At 47.6% G+C, this 22,349-nt stretch overlaps 1 protein-coding gene across 1 annotated transcript in view; it reads right to left on the reverse strand.

Moving 5' to 3' along the window:
• Positions 1-2,094: 2,094 nt before the first annotated feature.
• The window catches only part of LOC128689852 (calcitonin gene-related peptide type 1 receptor-like), a 53,310-nt gene continuing 33,055 nt past the window's right edge, over positions 2,095-22,349 (reverse strand). Inside the window, exons 10-12 of the mRNA XM_070087697.1 lie at positions 12,918-13,003; positions 6,901-7,036; positions 2,095-3,796 (exon numbers count right to left, since the gene is read on the reverse strand). Coding sequence (XP_069943798.1) covers positions 3,380-3,796; positions 6,901-7,036; positions 12,918-13,003 — 639 coding nt within the window. The 3' untranslated portion in view covers positions 2,095-3,379. The remainder of the gene's footprint in view (positions 3,797-6,900; positions 7,037-12,917; positions 13,004-22,349) is intronic.

A 22,349-nucleotide genomic window follows, 5' to 3' on the forward strand; every position in this document is an offset into this window, starting at 1 on the left:
CCGAAGGTTAGCCAGACTTGTGGTATGTAGGTGAGTAGTAGTGAACTTGCACTCTGATGTGGGTCACTCTGCCATCCTGAGTTATTCTGTCTTGATTGGACACCACATTAAAGGAGTGCTGGTTCATCAAATTAGGCATCAACAAGCTGTATTTTTTTTATTAAACCACAATTGTGTTTCTGGTCGACCTCTTCTCGTCGTATAGGCTGGGTACAGAACTCTGTTCTCTTGCAATTTCGTGTAGGTTGGGTGCAGAGTCAGTACTCTTGCAGTTTCTTATTATCCACGAGACTATCCTGGTCATCTCGCTGGGCGACCTGCGCCACCTCTGTGAGACCTGCCAGGTCTTGCCGATAGCAACATGGGTGCAGTCAGTACTCTTGCAGTTTCTTGTAATCCACGAGACTATCCTGGTCATCTCGCTGGGCGACCTGCGCCACCTCTGTGAGACCTGCCAGGTCTTGCCGACAGCAAAACATCTAAGATTAATTTCTAATCTTTATTTCCATCGTCCTGAATCACTCTTACCTCTCAAGCTGTGCAACTTTCAACTCAAAACACAGAGTTTTTTCAACTGAAGTTGACTAGTTCCAACTTAACATTTTTTTTTGGCGCTCGACCACAGTTTTCACATTTCTCTTCCTACCATCAACTTCTCTCTGTTTTAGGGTCATTTCTGGCCCACACGGGTCGGCAAATTTATATCAGTGCAGCAATAATTGGTGGGATCCACCTTGGCATTAGCTTCCACAAAACACATTTGCACGTCGCAACAATTTGTCCTCATCATGCGTACACATTTTTCATGTGATATCTGTGCTGGACAATATACCATTGTTGGCATTATGGACATTTTAAATTGGTTTTATCGTAGTTCCTAAAAACTCTAAAACTATTTTTTTTTAATCATGGGAAAGAGTTAAGGCGCCTGTTGAATGGAAGGCAATGAGTTCGATCCAAGGAGAAGAAGAATCTAATTCCTTGGATCAAGAGCCCCTCACCCTTATCAATACACTCTCCGTTCATAGAGTATTTACACTACACAAGCTTCATAAACATTATTAATCAAATATACTTAAATAAAACCAAAGACAACCAAAGCTACTTTATTTATCGTAAATGTATATGTACATGTTAACACTGATGTATATTATACCACATTAACGAGGAGTGAAGAACAAACGAGGTGTAACGAGCAGTAGGAACGATCTTCACACCTAATCCATCGTAAAAAAAAAAATTACATGTAAAAAAATGAAATATACATGTTTTTATCATTTGTTAAGGTATTAATTCTTAATCGCATTAATATCGTTTTCCTCTGGATGTCAACACGAAGATTTCAGCTCCTCTCTGCAGCTTGTGTTCCGCTGCTGGCTTTAATTTTTCGTCTTCACTTTTTTATAGGGGTGCCTGTAGGGACCTCGGGGTAATTTTAGAGGAATATTAACATGTTTACCAATTATTTTTGAAGGTAATGTTAACTTGGTGTAATGGTACTTTTTTGTATGTTCACACTCACTTGACAAATATTTTTAATATTGCTGGGTTAGTTTTACGTTGTACGAGTTAGTTTGTGTACGAATGTATGTATAGTATTTATTTTATTGGCAAGACTGCTACATGACCTCATAGGTCAAGTTTTCTCGAAGTGTTACAGCCCTTTTTTTCATGATGACACGAAAATGACTGACTGCTTCAGCACTCTGGCGCCTCAGACTTATACTTTACATCTGAGGATTGAAATGTCATAAGATACCTAACGTCTGGCACCTATGTCCCAAGACAACGTCTAAAGACTGAGATGTCACACCATATATAATGTCTGAGGACTGAGGTAAGGTCGCACGATAATTCTCATTTACCAACTTAATAAAAAATACAGAAAAAAAATTATTTTATGCCTGTGAATTCTTACTATAAAAAACTGTCACTAATTCTTATACTCTAACGCCATTACTATCTGGGTACTAACATTTTTTATCATAATATCCAAACCTATTTAATAAAAATTGTTCACTGAACACTGTCCTCCTAACATTATCAGTACAAAAGTTTTATATGCATCTCGTTTATATTTATTTAGTACAACTACTGGCTGAACTTTGTAAGCATAATTTATACCTTATGCTGTATACCTTATATACCTTATATACCTTATACACCTTATACTATATACATTTTATAATGACAAGCTTCAAGCCTTTCATCTCATATGTCAAGCTCTTAATATATATATATATCCCAATAATATTTAAATGGTAACTGCATAGTGAAGAGAAACAGGGATGACAACAGATATCTTCCGTCTGTGACCTGTGAAACTATAAGAGTGAGAGTGAGTTTTGAAGGAAAAAAGGGAGAGTCCACCTCAGACCACTAATGTGTCTGGTCTGTGATGTGGAAAGTTCTATGCAGTTGGAAGTAGCACAATGTTGTGACTGTGGTCAATGGTGACACTGTGTTTAGACTGTGGTCAATGGTGACAGTGTTGTGGCTGTGGTCAATGGTGACAGTGTTGTGGCTGTGGTCAATGGTGACAGTATTGTGACTGTGGTCAATGGTGACAGTGTTGTGACTGTGGTCAATGGTGACAGTGTTGTGACTGTGGTCAGAGGAAGGTTAAGGACCTAGACATCACAAATATAAACACCATCCTCAGCTCGTTGTACCTGTGTCATCCTCCTCGTCAACATACCAAAACTCTGATCCATTGTTTATTACATAGTTTCGTAGCTTTGGATAGGAGACGCGATGGAAAAGAGGACAGGAGCTGCACTCTAGCTACACCCTCGGGCCCCCCTCAAGGGAGGTTCCTTGACGCTGGTGGCTCTTTAAGAGAGGTTCCTTGATGCTGGTGAGGGGCTCTTGATCTAGGGAATTGGATCTGTGCTCCGGTTCCCTGAATTGAACCTGAATACCTTTTATTCCCCCCACATGCGCTGTATAATCCTATGGGTTTAGCGCGTCCATGTGATATAATAATAATATACCCTCGGCCCTGGGGACGGACAGTCCTCGATGACATCCTGATTTATTGGATTATTCTAGGATGCCAAACTTCCTTGTAAATAATCCAAATAAAATCCTCTAACTTGTCTTTTTTCTCTCTCTTCTAGTAGGACGGCAGGAACACAAGGAGGGCGTGTGTTTGTAGGAAAGATATGCAGTGTGAAGAAAGCCTTTATTTTTTGGCGACGTTTTGGACTTGAAGCTAAATCCTGAGCGAAATGTCTAAGGCTTGCTGAGAATTACACGTCTTCATATCAACGTGCTGGCTTGTTGCCCTAAATGTCACTGGAAGGGTTAACAGATGCTTACTCCACGGAGAAGAGCTACATTTTGCGCTGGTTTAGCATCTTTTTTGTGAATATAATAATTACACCACGGAGGTCTGGAAGGCATGGTTGTCATGGGCGTGATTATCTAGGGCGCGAATACTAAGGACGGGGATTCCAAGGGCATGGGTTTCGTGACCGTGTGTGTTGAGAGAGAGTGTGTCGCTGGTGGGGGTGTTCAGGACATCGAAGTCACCGGCTTGGATGCTCAGAACGTCGAAGTCGCCAGCATGGGTGTCGAGGGCGCGGGTGTTGAGGGCGTGGGGCGGTGGGTGGCGCGGGCAGGCCCTAACGTAGACGGAGGTGTCGAAGACGCTGGTGGTCCTGGTGCTCCTGCGGTAGCGGTAGTGGAGAGCTGGGTAACCTAGACGTCTGGTACGGTACTGCCGCCAACGCTTCCGCAACAGTTCCTGCACCTCGCTGTTCAGAAAGCAGTACAGCACCGACACGAACACTCCCTGGTAAGAGAAAACTGTGAACACTATAAGCGAAGAAAACGAACACCCTCTTGGGAGGGAAAATAAATACCGACTAGAGCAAGAACAAGGTATGAACACTTCCAAAAATTAATTAATGATTCACGAATACTTTTAATAAACAAATTAGAGCTTCTTTTGGAAATAATAATAAACTAATTGGTGGAGCAAATTTCATGGGGTAGACCCACTTCCAACAAACTGTGATGCTCGTTTGAGAATCCTTTGTGCACTGGTTAATAATCATGTCCTTATGCTTTAAAGGGGTGACTTCCCGGTGGTGTTCCAAGTAATTAAAGCTACCCTTCCCTTCCTTCATTCATTTCCCAGGCAATGTACGCTCGTTATGGTTTTTGTCGATTTCCTATGCATACTGTAATGTTTGTCTTCAGTGTAGTATTGTTAGGTTAATGGATTTAATTACATGGAGATGAGAAGGTGCAGTCTTGCCTAGGAAGAGCCGTGACTGGAACGAAGATGTGATCTGTTGGTGCCCGGTCAACGCTGTTTGGCCTTAATTGGTTTAGTACTCAACTATATTATTCGGTGGCGTTAGGGACACGTTGGGGGTCCTGGGTAATGAGCTGGTGGATGCTGTCATACCTGGAGGTACGGGGAACTTCACTTACCTCGTAGAGCAACCGCCCCTCACACCCCACGTAATCATAAGAACATAAGAACATAAGAACGAAGGAACACTGCAGAAGGCCTACTGGCCCATGCGAGGCAGGTCCAAGTCTCCTACCGGCTTAAGCCAATGCACCCAACCTAGTCAGGTCAGGTCACATTGACTTAAGGGAGGAACACGGCAACCGACCTGTTAGCACAAGCTATCAGGTCTAACTCACACCCACCCACATCTACTCATGTATTTATCCAACCTATTTTTAAAGCTACACAACGTTCTGGCCTCTATAACGGTACTTGGGAGTTTGTTCCACTCATCCACAACTCTATTACCAAACCAGTACTTTCCTATATCCTTCCTGAATCTGAATTTTTCCAACTTAAAACCATTGCTGCGAGTCCTGTCTAGGCTAGATATTTTCAGCACACTATTTACATCCCCTTTATTTATTCCTGTCTTCCATTTATACACCTCAATCATATCCCCCCTAATTCTACGTCTTTCTAGAGAGTGCAGTTTCAGGGCCCTTAGTCTATCCTCATAGGGAAGGTTTCTGATACATGGGATCATCTTTGTCATCCTCCTTTGTACATTTTCCAGAGAATTTATATCCATTCTGTAATACGGTGACCAAAACTGTGCAGCATAATCTAAATGAGGCCTAACCAAGGATGTATAGAGTTGAAGAACAACCTGAGGACTCCTATTATTTATGCTTCTTGATATGAAGCCAAGGATTCTATTAGCTTTATTGCGAACACTTATGCACTGTTGTCTTGGCTTCAGATTACTGCTAACCAGAACTCCTAAATCTTTTTCGCAATCCGTAATATTAAGATCTACATTATTTAGTTTATATGTGGCATGGTTATTGTCCTGTCCAACATTTAGAACTTTGCATTTGTCTATATTAAACTGCATCTGCCACTTCTCCGACCACTGCATCAGTCTATTCAAATCTTCCTGGAGTGCTCGAATGTCCTCGTCAGAATGAATTCGACGGCCTATTTTGGTGTCATCGGCAAACTTGCCGATGTCGCTCTTTATGCCCTCATCTATGTCGTTTATGTAGATTGTGAACAGCAGGGGGCCCAACACTGACCCCTGTGGAACACCGCTCGTGACGCTTCCCCACTCTGATTTCTCCCCATTTATGCAAACTCTCTGCTGCCTATTTGTCAACCATGCCTCTATCCAGGAAAAAATTTCTCCTCCTATTCCATGTGCTTTAATTTTCCTCAATAGTCTCTGATGTGGGACCCTGTCAAAAGCCTTACTGAAGTCCATATACACAATATCATATTCATTACCATGATCTACCTCCTCAAATACCTTAGTGAAAAAAGTTAATAAATTCGTAAGGCAGGAACGCCCCTTTGTAAAACCATGCTGAGATTCGTTGATTAATTTATGCTTTTCAAGATGGCTACGAACTGCCTCGGCAATTAGCTAGGCAGGGGTGGACAAGCCATGGATGACGGTCACTTCTGTGTCAGTTACCACTGCACTGTTCACCGTCCCGCTGTACTCCATGACCTAATAATCACCCCTGTCCCTCTTGCTACCCAGTACCCCTACATCCTTCTCTGCCGGCGACGCTCTATGACCCTTGTAGGTTTAGAGCTTCTTCTTTATTATAATTTGCGCAGTTATCACTAAGAGACGAATCTCTCGGGGTTGAGGATAAGACACTGGCACCTCTCCCCATCACGTACTCACAGCTGCTCTTGCATCTCTCTGTGATTAGTGTCATGACTCGTAATGACTGATCGCGGGTTCTATCCCCGCCCGTGGTATGGTTTATTAGTGGTATGATGCACATTTTCACCTATTTAACTACATCGACGTTTTCGCTTCCGTCCTGATTTACATAATTACCGGGGAAAATGCAAATACCGCGTGAGCATTTTTGGGGTATCTTATCTGGCTAACAATTTGATTTTTTTCCCCCTCTTAACTGATGCGATTTATTTAAACTTAAAAGCAATTAAAAATAAAATTGTAAGCTTGTTAATGCGAATGATTTATGTTAGTGTGAATGAGCATACATATTATTGTTAGTATTCTGGGGGAAAGCGCTACACCCTAGAGGTCATACCGCGCCTGTGAAACTGGGTGGCACAAGGGTTGTATTCAAGGAAAGAGGTGGTAGGTGGAGGTAGTCACCTACGATAACTAGATAAGGTAAGTACTCCATAAGAAGAATGTGTTGCATGACCCATACGAATTTAGCACTTCCATGCATTTGTGTAATAATAATAATCACCTGAGAGGAGAGAAAGACAAAGACAGTCCCATAGGAAGACTGCAGGATAAAGGTACTCACCTGGGAGCATAAAGGTACCCACCAGGGAGTACAAAGGTACTCACCAGGGAGAACAAAGGTACTCACCAGGGAGAACAAAGGTACTCGCCAGGGAGTACAAAGGTACTCACATGGGAGCACAAAGGTACTGACCTGGGAGGACTGTAGGAGAGCATTAGTGAGCATGTAAGCGTCCTCCAGGTCACCTTTGTCTCCTGGGTTAACGGCAAACAGAAGATTTGTGATGCCCAGTAACGGGAACAGCAACACCGCTGCCCTGATCGCCTTCCTGCAATACAATAACGCCACAATGAAGCAAAACAGCACCATAGTAACACTAACACCACAAAGACGCAATACAACAGTAACACTACAACAAAAGCACAAAAAATAAATTAAGACATTGTAAAACACAAACACATTAACATTATATATATATATATATATATATATATATATATATATATATATATATATATATATATATATATATATATATATATATATATATATATATATATATATATATATATAATGTCGTGCCGAGTATGTAAAACTGGTCAATTAGCAAGAACTCATTTAAAATTAAGTCTTTTCTAAAATTTTCTCTTATACGTTTAAAGACATATTTTTTTCTGTAATGTTGACGTAAAAATTTATAATTTTACACCAAAAGGAACTTAGAAAACTTACCTAACCTTATTTTAACAAGAACAATTTATTTTAGCCTAACCCAACTCAATATATTTTAGATTTGTTTACAATAATTTAATACTAAACAAACACAGTGAAATACATTTTTTTCGTTAGGTTCAAAATGATTTTGGCGAAATTATTGCATACACAAATTTTCACTTGTCCTATATGGCAAGATGAACGTTGCTATTTAAGCCAAGATCGCAAGTTCTGCCTATTCGGCACGACACACACACACACACACACATATATATATATATATATATATATATATATATATATATATATATATATATATATATATATATATATATATATATATATATATATATATATATATATATATATATATATATATATATATATAATATGTATATATTAGCGCTTGTAAATAAAAAGAAATCAGAAAAGTAGAAATAAAGGGAGATACATAAAAAAAGGTCTGCATTAGGATGCCAGTGTAAAATATTTTGCTTTAGGATTCATCGTTAATAGAGGAAGTACTTAGCTGAGGTGTGTGTGGGAAACTAGGTGGCAGTAGCTGAGGTGTGTGTGGGAAGCTAGGTGGCAGCAGCTGAGGTGTGTGTGGGAAACTAGGTGGCAGTAGCTGAGGTGTGTGTGGGAAGCTAGGTGGCAGCAGCTGAGGTGTGTGTGGGAAGCTAGGTGGCAGCAGCTGAGGTGTGTGTGGGAAGCTAGGTGGCAGCAGCTGAGGTGTGTGTGGGAAGCTAGGTGGCAGCAGCTGAGGTGTGTGTGGGAAGCTAGGTGGCAGCAGCTGAGGTGTGTGTGGGAAGCTAGGTGGCAGCAGCTGAGGTGTGTGTGGGGGAAGCTAGGTGGCAGCAGCTGAGGTGTGTGTGGGAAGCTAGGTGGCAGCAGCTGAGGTGTGTGTGGGAAGCTAGGTGGCAGCAGCTGAGGTGTGTGTGGGGGAAGCTAGGTGGCAGCAGCTGAGGTGTGTGGGGGAAGCTAGGTGGCAGCAGCTGAGGTGTGTGTGGGAAGCTAGGTGGCAGCAGCTGAGGTGTGTGTGGGAAGCTAGGTGGCAGCAGCTGAGGTGTGTGTGGGGGAAGCTAGGTGGCAGCAGCTGAGGTGTGTGGGGGAAGCTAGGTGGCAGCAGCTGAGGTGTGTGTGGGAAGCTAGGTGGCAGCAGCTGAGGTGTGTGTGGGAAGCTAGGTGGCAGCAGCTGAGGTGTGTGTGGGGAAGCTAGGTGGCAGCAGCTGAGGTGTGTGTAGGTGGCAGCAGCTGAGGTGTGTGTGGGAAGCTAGGTGGCAGCAGCTGAGGTGTGTGTGGGAAGCTAAGCTGAGGTGTGTGTGGGAAGCTAGGTGGCAGCAGCTGAGGTGTGTGTGGGTAGCTAGGTGGCAGCAGCTGAGGTGTGTGTGGGAAGCTAGGTGGCAGCAGCTGAGGTGTGTGTGGGGGAAGCTAGGTGGCAGCAGCTGAGGTGTGTGGGGGAAGCTAGGTGGCAGCAGCTGAGGTGTGTGTGGGAAGCTAGGTGGCAGCAGCTGAGGTGTGTGTGGGAAGCTATGTGGCAGTAGCTGAGGTGTGTGTGGGAAGCTAGGTGGCAGCAGCTGAGGTGTGTGTGGGAAGCTAGGTGGCAGCAGCTGAGGTGTGTGTGGGAAGCTAGGTGGCAGCAGCTGAGGTGTGTGTGGGAAGCTAGGTGGCAGCAGCTGAGGTGTGTGTGGGAAGCTAGGTGGCAGCAGCTGAGGTGTGTGTGGGAAGCTAGGTGGCAGCAGCTGAGGTGTGTGTGGGAAGCTATGTGGCAGTAGCTGAGGTGTGTGTGGGAAGCTAGGTGGCAGCAGCTGAGGTGTGTGGGGGAAGCTAGGTGGCAGCAGCTGAGGTGTGTGTGGGAAGCTAGGTGGCAGAAGCTGAGGTGTGTGTGGGAAGCTATGTGGCAGTAGCTGAGGTGTGTGTGGGAAGCTAGGTGGCAGCAGCTGAGGTGTGTATGGGAAGCTAGGTGGCAGCAGCTGAGGTGTGTGTGGGAAGCTAGGTGGCAGCAGCTGAGGTGTGTGTGGGAAGCTAGGTGGCAGCAGCTGAGGTGTGTATGGGAAGCTAGGTGGCAGCAGCTGAGGTGTGTGTGGGAAGCTAGGTGGCAGCAGCTGAGGTGTGTGTGGGAAGCTAGGTGGCAGCAGCTGAGGTGTGTGTGGGAAGCTAGGTGGCAGCAGCTGAGGTGTGTGTGGGGGAAGCTAGGTGGCAGCAGCTGAGGTGTGTGGGGGAAGCTAGGTGGCAGCAGCTGAGGTGTGTGTGGGAAGCTAGGTGGCAGCAGCTGAGGTGTGTGTGGGAAGCTAGGTGGCAGCAGCTGAGGTGTGTGTGGGGGAAGCTAGGTGGCAGCAGCTGAGGTGTGTGTGGGAAGCTAGGTGGCAGCAGCTGAGGTGTGTGTGGGAAGCTAGGTGGCAGCAGCTGAGGTGTGTGTGGGAAGCTAGGTGGCAGCAGCTGAGGTGTGTGTGGGAAGCTAGGTGGCAGCAGCTGAGGTGTGTGTGGGAAGCTAGGTGGCAGCAGCTGAGGTGTGTGTGGGAAGCTAGGTGGCAGCAGCTGAGGTGTGTGTGGGAAGCTAGGTGGCAGCAGCTGAGGTGTGTGTGGGAAGCTAGGTGGCAGCAGCTGAGGTGTGTGTGGGAAGCTAGGTGGCAGCAGCTGAGGTGTGTGTGGGAAGCTATGTGGCAGTAGCTGAGGTGTGTGTGGGAAGCTAGGTGGCAGCAGCTGAGGTGTGTGGGGGAAGCTAGGTGGCAGCAGCTGAGGTGTGTGTGGGAAGCTAGGTGGCAGAAGCTGAGGTGTGTGTGGGAAGCTATGTGGCAGTAGCTGAGGTGTGTGTGGGAAGCTAGGTGGCAGCAGCTGAGGTGTGTATGGGAAGCTAGGTGGCAGCAGCTGAGGTGTGTGTGGGAAGCTAGGTGGCAGCAGCTGAGGTGTGTGTGGGAAGCTAGGTGGCAGCAGCTGAGGTGTGTATGGGAAGCTAGGTGGCAGCAGCTGAGGTGTGTGTGGGAAGCTAGGTTGCAGCAGCTGAGGTGTGTGTGGGAAGCTAGGTGGCAGCAGCTGAGGTGTGTGGGGGAAGCTAGGTGGCAGCAGCTGAGGTGTGTGTGGGAAGCTAGGTGGCAGCAGCTGAGGTGTGTGTGGTGGCAGCAGCTGAGGTGTGTGTGGGGGAAGCTAGGTGGCAGCAGCTGAGGTGTGTGGGGGAAGCTAGGTGGCAGCAGCTGAGGTGTGTGTGGGAAGCTAGGTGGCAGCAGCTGAGGTGTGTGTGGGAAGCTATGTGGCAGTAGCTGAGGTGTGTGTGGGAAGCTAGGTGGCAGCAGCTGAGGTGTGTGTGGGAAGCTAGGTGGCAGCAGCTGAGGTGTGTGTGGGAAGCTAGGTGGCAGCAGCTGAGGTGTGTGTGGGAAGCTAGGTGGCAGCAGCTGAGGTGTGTGTGGGAAGCTAGGTGGCAGCAGCTGAGGTGTGTGTGGGAAGCTAGGTGGCAGCAGCTGAGGTGTGTGTGGGAAGCTATGTGGCAGTAGCTGAGGTGTGTGTGGGAAGCTAGGTGGCAGCAGCTGAGGTGTGTGGGGGAAGCTAGGTGGCAGCAGCTGAGGTGTGTGTGGGAAGCTAGGTGGCAGAAGCTGAGGTGTGTGTGGGAAGCTATGTGGCAGTAGCTGAGGTGTGTGTGGGAAGCTAGGTGGCAGCAGCTGAGGTGTGTATGGGAAGCTAGGTGGCAGCAGCTGAGGTGTGTGTGGGAAGCTAGGTGGCAGCAGCTGAGGTGTGTGTGGGAAGCTAGGTGGCAGCAGCTGAGGTGTGTATGGGAAGCTAGGTGGCAGCAGCTGAGGTGTGTGTGGGAAGCTAGGTTGCAGCAGCTGAGGTGTGTGTGGGAAGCTAGGTGGCAGCAGCTGAGGTGTGTGTGGGAAGCTAGGTGGCAGCAGCTGAGGTGTGTGTGGGGGAAGCTAGGTGGCAGCAGCTGAGGTGTGTGGGGGAAGCTAGGTGGCAGCAGCTGAGGTGTGTGTGGGAAGCTAGGTGGCAGCAGCTGAGGTGTGTGTGGGAAGCTAGGTGGCAGCAGCTGAGGTGTGTGTGGGGGAAGCTAGGTGGCAGCAGCTGAGGTGTGTGGGGGAAGCTAGGTGGCAGCAGCTGAGGTGTGTGTGGGAAGCTAGGTGGCAGCAGCTGAGGTGTGTGTGGGAAGCTATGTGGCAGTAGCTGAGGTGTGTGTGGGAAGCTAGGTGGCAGCAGCTGAGGTGTGTGTGGGAAGCTAGGTGGCAGCAGCTGAGGTGTGTGTGGGAAGCTAGGTGGCAGCAGCTGAGGTGTGTGTGGGAAGCTAGGTGGCAGCAGCTGAGGTGTGTGTGGGAAGCTAGGTGGCAGCAGCTGAGGTGTGTGTGGGAAGCTAGGTGGCAGCAGCTGAGGTGTGTGTGGGAAGCTATGTGGCAGTAGCTGAGGTGTGTGTGGGAAGCGAGGTGGCAGCAGCTGAGGTGTGTGGGGGAAGCTAGGTGGCAGCAGCTGAGGTGTGTGTGGGAAGCTAGGTGGCAGAAGCTGAGGTGTGTGTGGGAAGCTATGTGGCAGTAGCTGAGGTGTGTGTGGGAAGCTAGGTGGCAGCAGCTGAGGTGTGTATGGGAAGCTAGGTGGCAGCAGCTGAGGTGTGTGTGGGAAGCTAGGTGGCAGCAGCTGAGGTGTGTGTGGGAAGCTAGGTGGCAGCAGCTGAGGTGTGTATGGGAAGCTAGGTGGCAGCAGCTGAGGTGTGTGTGGGAAGCTAGGTTGCAGCAGCTGAGGTGTGTGTGGGAAGCTAGGTGGCAGCAGCTGAGGTGTGTGTGGGAAGCTAGGTGGCAGCAGCTGAGGTGTGTATGGGAATCTAGGTGGCAGCAGCTGAGGTGTGTGTGGGAAGCTAGGTGGCAGCAGCTGAGGTGTGTATGGGAAGCTAGGTGGCAGCAGCTGAGGTGTGTGTGGGAAGCTAGGTGGCAGCAGCTGAGGTGTGTGGGGGAAGCTAGGTGGCAGCAGCTGAGGTGTGTGTGGGAAGCTAGGTGGCAGCAGCTGAGGTGTGTGGGGGAAGCTAGGTGGCAGCAGCTGAGGTGTGTGTGGGAAGCTAGGTGGCAGCAGCTGAGGTGTGTGTGGGAAGCTAGGTGGCAGCAGCTGAGGTGTGTGGGGGAAGCTAGGTGGCAGCAGCTGATGTGTGTGTGGGAAGCTAGGTGGCAGCAGCTGAGGTGTGTGGGGGAAGCTAGGTGGCAGCAGCTGATGTGTGTGTGGGAAGCTAGGTGGCAGCAGCTGAGGTGTGTGTGGGAAGCTAGGTGGCAGCAACTGATGTGTGTGGGGGAAGCTAGGTGGCAGCAGCAGCTGAGACTTAGCTGAAATGTGTGGGAATCTGGTGGGAGCAGCTTGATTTAGATGTATTGGATGGGGACATTACTAAGGTGGGTAAGTGGTAAGCTGAGGCAAATGGCTTAGATTGGAGTGGAAAACTTAGCTAGAATGGTTGAGAAATTTAGCTAGGATGGTTGGGGACTTGTGTGGGTGGGTGGGGACTTGAGTGGGTGGGTGGGGACTTGAGTCACCTGACTTGCGTTGTCTCCACAGCGTCGTTGGCCTTCAGTTTGGTCACCACGATCCTCATTATATTGACCAGGAACACCAGATTGATCTGCGTCGGGGCCCGACCAAAAGTAAAGTGTCAGCATAATATTTACATTTTTGGGAGGCGATAAACCCGTCAGGGCCAAAGAGTGCCTTAAAGATGGAAGACGATTAGGTTTGATCCAAGAAGAGTGTGTGTGTGCACCCCTCAAGAGAAATTCCCTGATGCCGGTAAATGGCTCTTGGTCCAAGGAATTTGACCCGCTCTCCCATTCCCTGGATCGAGCCTGAATACTTCCTATTCCCCCATGCGCTGTGTGGCCCTCAGTGAGTTTAGCACTTCCCTCAGAAATATAATAAAAATACAATTCAAACAAGAAAATCAACGCACCAGACATAGGCTGAAGACACGAGACAACACTTCGAAATTCTAAGCCTCAAAATGGCTGTAATGAAATACATGTATTTGTGTGTGAGGCTATGTTAATGGAGACTGAACAACTGCTCACATCCTTTCCTGTTGTCAGGAAATCGCTAACCGAGATCTCAGAGTGTAGAGGGATGGAAGGCTGAAATCGGCAGTTTGCACAAATTTAACCAAGCCCAGCTGGTGAGGGGCTCCTGATTTAGGGCATTAGATCAGTGCTCCAGTTCCCTGAATTGAGACTGAATTCCTTCCATCCCCCCTCCCAAAGCACTGCATAATCCCTACGAGCTTAGCGCTCCTCCATGATAATAATAGCCAAGCTGAACACTTCTCACGCAAGTAGTTAGCCCCAGGCAGTGTCATGCACCTTCCCTGGGTCACTCAAACCTGGCATATGATGCTGTCACAACAGAGGCTTCAGATATTACCTCAGCTATCAGTGACAGTTATTGTGATAATAGTACTTAGCAATTAACATTAATAATTATTAAACACTAAATAATATACAGAGATCCCCCGTCAAAATGATATTTTTTAGGAATTCTGAACAGTCTATTTGGATTTAGTACTTATGAATAATAATTAATAATGATATATTCACTGTCATCATTATCATCGCTACCACTATCCATCAGGAATTACCATCACCATCACTAATCACTATAACCAATCCCGCCATCATTAATCACTATAACCAATCCCACCATCACTAATCATCTTCACCAGGCAACATCACCTCTATCATCATTTATCACCATCACTGCCAATCAGCGTCACCATCACCGATCATCATTATCGTTGTTACAAGTCAAAGTAGACGAAGTTTTCACCTCCTTCCCTCACAGACGTCGACCTGTCAGCCTCTGACTGGCACAGGAAGAGTCTGATGAAATTTATTTGGGCTATAACTCTTGTTAATGTGTGACAGGTAGAGATATAGGGGAGAGAGAGAGAGAGAGAGAGAGAGAGAGAGAGAGAGAGAGAGAGAGAGAGAGAGAGAGAGAGAGAGAGAGAGAGAGAGAGAGAGAGAGAGAGAGAGAGAGAATCATCTTCTGTAAATATTCTCTACGTCATGTTTAGTATTGTACACATTTCCTGCTCTGATATGGCAAAACCTGTTTTCGTTTGTTTTTACAGACCTCAAAGTATTTCACGGAGTGTTCAACCCGTGTGGGCGAGCCGACGCAAGCAGTAAATGAAGGCCTTATCCTCCTTGCACTAATCGCAGCTCATTCTCTGATCCTTCAGGCTGTTGGTGATCAAGTGCAAACATCGATTCTCCCTCAGTCTTGTCCACTATTTGCTTTTGTTTTTTAGGCAGCGTTTCTTTATTCTTCTCTCCTTAAATTTTTGTCTTGTTTGAGCGTCTAGTCTCAGGATGATGGGACTTTCTTAATTCTAAATTTTGTCTTTACTCTTCGTTGTTCTCAAAAACCTACTACACTTATTTTTATGTTCTAGATTGAAATGTTTGATTCCGTTATCATGATACATCTAAATATTTCTCTTTTGTTTCTAGTAAGATTCGCGTCAGTTTACGTCTTCTAAAATGTTGTCTTAGATGAGCAAAGTTTGCTGTTGTGTCGCTTAGAGGGGATGATTTTGTTTATATTAAATAAAACTGGATACATGAGCAGTGCTGCTACAATATTCTCTGTTATAATTACACAGTGAGAACACTAGCCAACTTTGTTTCCCCTGTTATATTACGCAGGATATTGCTTATACAAGGCTGATGCTACTGAAGTCTCCCAGCTGGGAGACTGAAGGGGCTCTTGACTTCAGTAGTGTCCCTCCGGGTTTAATTATAATAATAATAATAATGCTGGTGTCAGAGCTTCAGTAGTGTCAGCCTGAGCTGGGAGACTTCAGTAGTGTCAGCCTGAGCTGGGAGACTTCAGTAGTGTCAGCCTAAGCTGGGAGACTTCAGTAGTGTCAGCCTGAGCTGGGAGACTTCAGTAGTGTCAGCCTAAGCTGGGAGACTTCACCCCTCAAGTTCAGTAGTGTCAGCCTGAGCTGGGAGACTTCAGTGTCAGCCTGAGGGGCTCTTGATTTAGGGGCTCTTGATTTAGGGAATTGGATCTGTGTTCCAGTTCCCCGAATTAAGCCTGAATGCCTTCCACATCCCCCCCCAGGTGCTGTATAATCCTCCGGGTTTAGCGCTTCCCCCTTGATTATAATAATAATAATAATGGGAGACTTCAGTAGTGTCAGCCTGAGCTGGGAGACTTCAGTAGTGTCAGCCTGAGCTGGGAGACTTCAGTAGTGTCAGCCTGAGCTGGGAGACTTCAGTAGTGTTAGCCTGAGCTGGGAGACTTCAGTAGTGTCAGCCTGAGCTGGGAGACTTCAGTAGTGTCAGCCTGAGCTGGGAGACTTCAGTAGTGTCAGCCTGAGCTGGGAGACTTCAGTAGTGTCAGCCTGAGCTGGGGGACTTCAGTAGTGTCAGCCTGAGCTGGGAGATTTTAGTGGAGCAATGAGAATATCAACGAGAGAGGATTAGTACTTTATTGACCCTAGAACACACAGTGTACTTTTGTGTGTTTGTGTGTGCGTGTATGTGTGTGTGTGTGTGTGTGTGTGTGTGTGTGTGTGTGTGTGTTTATGGTACTCACCTATTTGTGGTTACATGAGTCGAGTCGCACCTCCTGGCCCCGCCTCTTCGCTGGTCGCCACTTCGCCCTCTCTCTCCCTGCTCCATGAGCTTCATCGTATCTCTCCTTAAAGCTATGTATGGATCCTGCCTCCACTTCATCACTTCCCATATTGTTCCACTTCCTGACAACTCTAGTGCTGAAGAAATGCTTCATAACATCCCTGTGACTCATTTGAGTTTTCAACTTCCAGTTGTGGCTCTTGTTCCCTTGTCCCATCTCTGAAACATCCTGTCCCTGTCCACCTTGTCAATTCCTCTCAGTATTTTATACGTCGTTACTATGTCCCTTCTATCCCTACTGTCCTCCAGTGCCGTCAGGTTGAGTTCCCTTAGCCTCTCGTCGTAGGACATACCCCTTAGCTCCAGGTCTAGTCTTGTTGCAAATCTTTGCCCTTTTTCTAATTTTTTGACCATGTGTGAGTTCCATACTGATGCTGCATTCTGCAATACTTGCCTGACGTACACTGTATACTGTGTCGTAAATGCCTCCTTACACGTCGAAACGCTGTTCATAGGTTTGCCAGGCGCCTATATACTACAGCAGTTATTTGGATGATGTGCACCTCAGGGAATTTGTTCGGTGTGATGTTCACCCCAAGATTCTTTTCCTTGAATGAGGCTTTCAGTCTTTGAACCCGAGCATGTACTCCATCTGCGATCTTCTTTGTCCTTCCCCAAGCTTCATGACTATGCACTTGGCGGGGTTAAACTCCAGGAGCCATTTATCGGGCCAGGATTGCAGCCTGTCCAGATCCCTTTGTAGTCTTACCTGGTCCTCGTCCGCTTGAATTCTCCGCATTAGCTTCACATCGTCTGCAAACAAGGACACCTCTGACTCTATCGTGTATGTGTGCGTGTGTGTGTGTGTGAGTGTACATGTACGCACGTACGTGCATAACAGGTAACTACTGAGACTAGATATAACGAAGTTGAAGTTATGTATTATGGCTCAATACCCTGGTCAATTATATGTATGTTGCTGACCCTCAATTTATCAACTGGAGGAATAAAACATTAATTTTGGCAGGATTATACCGAATAATCTTTAAAAGGAGCTATAGGTATGTTTGTGTGCGCATTAACACACACACACACACACACACACACACACACACAGATGAATCACAGGGATGTTAGGAAGTATTTCTTCAGCCACAGAGTAGTCAGTAAGTGGAATAGTTTGGGAAGCGATGTAGTGGAGGCAAGATCCATACATAGCTTTAAGCAGAGGTATGATAAAGCTCACGGCTCAGGGAGAGTGACCTAGTAGCGATCAGTGAAGAGGCGGGGCCAGGAGCTCGGATTCGACCCCCGCAACCTCAACTAGGTGAGTACAACTAGGTGAGTACACGCGCGCATACTCGCGCGCGCACGTAGGTAATTACATTTGTTATTACTTACGCCATTGATGAGAGAGAGAGAAGACCAGAGACTAAGCAGTCTGTGTGTAAGAAACTACAACAGAATCACTCAAAGAGAAGGATCTAAAAATGAACATCACACCGAACATATCTCTAGAGGTACACATACACTGCATGACACAGTCAGATAGATCAGTGTATGCTAGGGCTGACTTCAGGAACCCTAGCAGTGTAGGACACTGCACCCGACTCATGGCGAATCTTTCGCAGTATATGCACAGTTAATATCTTGTCGAAAAATTTTCGCCTATAGATAAGACCTAACCCGCGATTAAAAGATGGAGGAGCCGAGGCTATTGATCGAGGAAGAGAGAGAGAGATGAGAGAAAATATGATTATGACGGTGTAGATATTCAGAGGATCCAGGAAGGCGAAGAGGGACAAACTGTGTCATATACAAGACACATAAAATAGGGACATGAAGACACAGAGAAGAGGGGCATGATGACAAAGAAGAAAGACGTGAAGACAGAAAAGAGAGGTATGAAGACAGAAAAGGGGAGTATGAAGACACAGAAGAGGGCCATAAGACACAGAAGAGGGAAGTGAAGACACAGATGAGGGACGTAAAGACACAAAGAAGGGGGACATGAAGACACAAAGAGGGACGTGAAGACACAGAAGAGGGACGTGAAGACACAAAGAAGAGGGCCATGAAGACACAGAAGAGGGACGTGAAGACACAGAAGAGGGACGTGAAGACACAGAAGAGGGACGTGAAGATACAGAAGAGGGACGTGAAGACACAGAAGAGGGACGTGAAGACACAGAAGAGGGACGTGAAGATACAGAAGAGGGACGTGAAGACACAGAAGAGGGACGTGAAGACACAGAAGAGGGACGTGAAGACACAGAAGAGGGACGTGAAGACACAGAAGAGGGACGTGAAGACACAGAAGAGGGACGTGAAGACACAGAAGAGGGACGTGAAGACACAGAAGAGGGACGTGAAGATACAGAAGAGGGACGTGAAGACACAGAAGAGGGACGTGAAGACACAGAAGAAGGACGTGAAGACACAGAAGAGGGACGTGAAGAAATAAAAGAGAAACGTGAAGAAATAAAAGAGGGACGTGAAGACACAAAGAAGAGGGACGTGAAGACACAAAAAAGAGGGACGTGAAGACACAGTAGAGGGACGTGAAGAAACAGAAGAGGGACGTGAAGACACAAAGAAAAGGGACGTGAAGACACAAAAAAGGGACATGAAGACGCAAAGAGGGACGTGAAGACACAAAGAGGGACGTGAAGACACAAAGAGGGACGTGAAGACACAGAAGAGGAACGTGAAGACACAAAGAGGGACGTGAAGACACAAAGAGGGACGTGAAGACGCAAAGAGGGACGTTAAGACACAAAGAGGGACGTGAAGACACAAAGAGGGACGTGAAGACACAGAAGAGGGACGTGAAGACACAAAGAGGGACATGAAGACACAGAAGACGGACGTGAAGACACAAAGAGGGACGTGAAGACACAAAGAGGGACGTGAAGGCACAAAGTGGGACGTTAAGACACAAAGAGGGACGTGAAGACACAGAAGAGGGACGTGAAGACACAGAAGAGGGACGTGAAGGAACAAAGAGGGACGTTAAGACACAAAGAGGGACGTGAAGACACAAAGAAGAGGGACATGAAGACACAGAAGAGGGACGTGAAGACACAAATAAGAGGGACGTGAAGACACAAATAAAAGGGACGTGAAGACACAAAAGAGGGACGTGAAGACGCAAAGAGGGAGGTGAAGACACAAAGAGGGACCTGAAGACACAAAGAGGGACGTGAAGACACAGAAGAGGAACGTCAAGACACAAAGAGGGACGTGAAGACACAAAGAGGGACGTGAAGGCACAAAGAGGGACGTTAAGACACAAAGAGGGACGTGAAGACACAAAGAGGGACGTGAAGACACAGAAGAGGGACGTGAAGACACAGAAGAGGGACGTGAAGACACAGTAGAGGGACGTGAAAACACAGTAGAGGGACGTGAAGACACAGTAGAGGGACATGAAGACAGAAAGAGGGACATGAAGACACAGAAGAGGGAGTTGAAGACACAAAGAGGGACGTGAAGACACAAAGAGGGACGTGAAGGCACAAAGTGGGACGTTAAGACACAAAGAGGGACGTGAAGACACAGAAGAGGGACGTGAAGACACAGAAGAGGGACGTGAAGGCACAAAGAGGGACGTTAAGACACAAAGAGGGACGTGAAGACACAAAGAAGAGGGACATGAAGACACAGAAGAGGGACGTGAAGACACAAATAAGAGGGACGTGAAGACACAAATAAAAGGGACGTGAAGACACAAAAGAGGGACGTGAAGACGCAAAGAGGGAGGTGAAGACACAAAGAGGGACCTGAAGACACAAAGAGGGACGTGAAGACACAGAAGAGGAACGTGAAGACACAAAGAGGGACGTGAAGACACAAAGAGGGACGTGAAGGCACAAAGAGGGACGTTAAGACACAAAGAGGGACGTGAAGACACAAAGAGGGACGTGAAGACACAGAAGAGGGACGTGAAGACACAGAAGAGGGACGTGAAGACACAGTAGAGGGACGTGAAAACACAGTAGAGGGACGTGAAGACACAGTAGAGGGACATGAAGACACAGTAGAGGGACATGAAGACACAGTAGAGGGACATGAAGACACAGTAGAGGGACGTGAAGACACAGTAGAGGGACATGAAGACACAGTAGAGGGACATGAAGACACAAAGAGGGACGTGAAGACACAAAGAGGGACGTGAAGGCACAAAGAGGGACGTTAAGACACAAAGAGGGACGTGAAGACACAAAGAGGGACGTGAAGACACAGAAGAGGAACGTGAAGACACAGTAGAGGGACGTGAAGACACAGTAGAGGGACGTGAAGACACAGTAGAGGGACGTGAAGACACAGTAGAGGGACATGAAGATACAGTAGAGGGACGTGAAGACACAGTAGAGGGACGTGAAGACACAGTAGAGGGACGTGAAGACACAGTAGAGGGACATGAAGACACAGTAGAGGGACGTAAAGACACAGTAGAGGGACGTGAAGACACAGTAGAGGGACGTAAAGACACAGTAGAGGGACGTGAAGACACAGTAGAGGGACATGAAGACACAGTAGACGGACGTGAAGACACAGTAGAGGGACGTGAAGACACAGTAGAGGGACGTGAAGACACAGTAGAGGGACGTAAAGACACAGTAGAGGGACGTGAAGACACAGTAGAGGGACGTGAAGACACAGTAGAGGGACGTGAAGACACAGTAGAGGGACGTGAAGACACAGTAGAGGGACATGAAGACACAGTAGAGGGACGTAAAGACACAGTAGAGGGACGTGAAGACACAGTAGAGGGACGTAAAGACACAGTAGAGGGACGTGAAGACACAGTAGAGGGACATGAAGACACAGTAGAGGGACGTGAAGACACAGTAGAGGGACGTAAAGACACAGTAGAGGGACGTGAAGGCACAGTAGAGGGACATGAAGACACAGTAGAGGGACGTGAAGACACAGTAGAGGGACGTGAAAACACAGTAGAGGGACGTGAAGACACAGTAGAGGGACATGAAGACACAGTAGAGGGACGTAAAGACACAGTAGAGGGACGTGAAGACACAGTAGAGGGACGTGAAGACACAGTAGAGGGACGTGAAGACACAGTAGAGGGACGTGAAGACACAGTAGAGGGACGTGAAGACACAGTAGAGGGACGGGAAGACACAGTAGAGGGACGTGAAGACACAGTAGAGGGACGGGAAGACACAGTAGAGGGACGTGAAGACACAGTAGAGGGACGTGAAGACACAGTAGAGGGACGGGAAGACACAGTAGAGGGACGGGAAGACACAGTAGAGGGACGGGAAGACACAGTAGAGGGACGTGAAGACACAGTAGAGGGACGGGAAGACACAGTAGAGGGACGTGAAGACACAGTAGAGGGACGGGAAGACACAGTAGAGGGACGTGAAGACACAGTAGAGGGACGTGAAGACACAGTAGAGGGACGGGAAGACACAGTAGAGGGACGTGAAGACACAGTAGAGGGACGGGAAGACACAGTAGAGGGACGGGAAGACACAGTAGAGGGACGTGAAGACACAGTAGAGGGACGTGAAGACACAGTAGAGGGACGGGAAGACACAGTAGAGGGACGTGAAGACACAGTAGAAGGACGTGAAGACACAGTAGAGGGACGGGAAGACACAGTAGAGGGACGTGAAGACACAGTAGAGGGACGTGAAGACACAGTAGAGGGACGTGAAGACACAGTAGAAGGACGTGAAGACACAGTAGAGGGACGTGAAGACACAGTAGAGGGACGTGAAGACACAGTAGAGGGACGGGAAGACACAGTAGAGGGACGTGAAGACACAGTAGAGGGACGGGAAGACACAGTAGAGGGACGTGAAGACACAGTAGAGGGACGTGAAGACACAGTAGAGGGACGGGAAGACACAGTAGAGGGACGTGAAGACACAGTAGAGGGACGGGAAGACACAGTAGAGGGACGGGAAGACACAGTAGAGGGACGTGAAGACACAGTAGAGGGACGTGAAGACACAGTAGAGGGACGGGAAGACACAGTAGAGGGACGTGAAGACACAGTAGAGGGACGGGAAGACACAGTAGAGGGACGTGAAGACACAGTAGAGGGACGGGAAGACACAGTAGAGGGACGGGAAGACACAGTAGAGGGACGTGAAGACACAGTAGAGGGACGGGAAGACACAGTAGAGGGACGTGAAGACACAGTAGAGGGACGGGAAGACACAGTAGAGGGACGTGAAGACACAGTAGAGGGACGTGAAGACACAGTAGAGGGACGGGAAGACACAGTAGAGGGACGTGAAGACACAGTAGAGGGACGTGAAGACACAGTAGAGGGACGGGAAGACACAGTAGAGGGAC

This window comes from Cherax quadricarinatus, chromosome 22, assembly GCF_038502225.1.
Source record: "Cherax quadricarinatus isolate ZL_2023a chromosome 22, ASM3850222v1, whole genome shotgun sequence".
NCBI lineage: Eukaryota > Metazoa > Arthropoda > Malacostraca > Decapoda > Parastacidae > Cherax > Cherax quadricarinatus.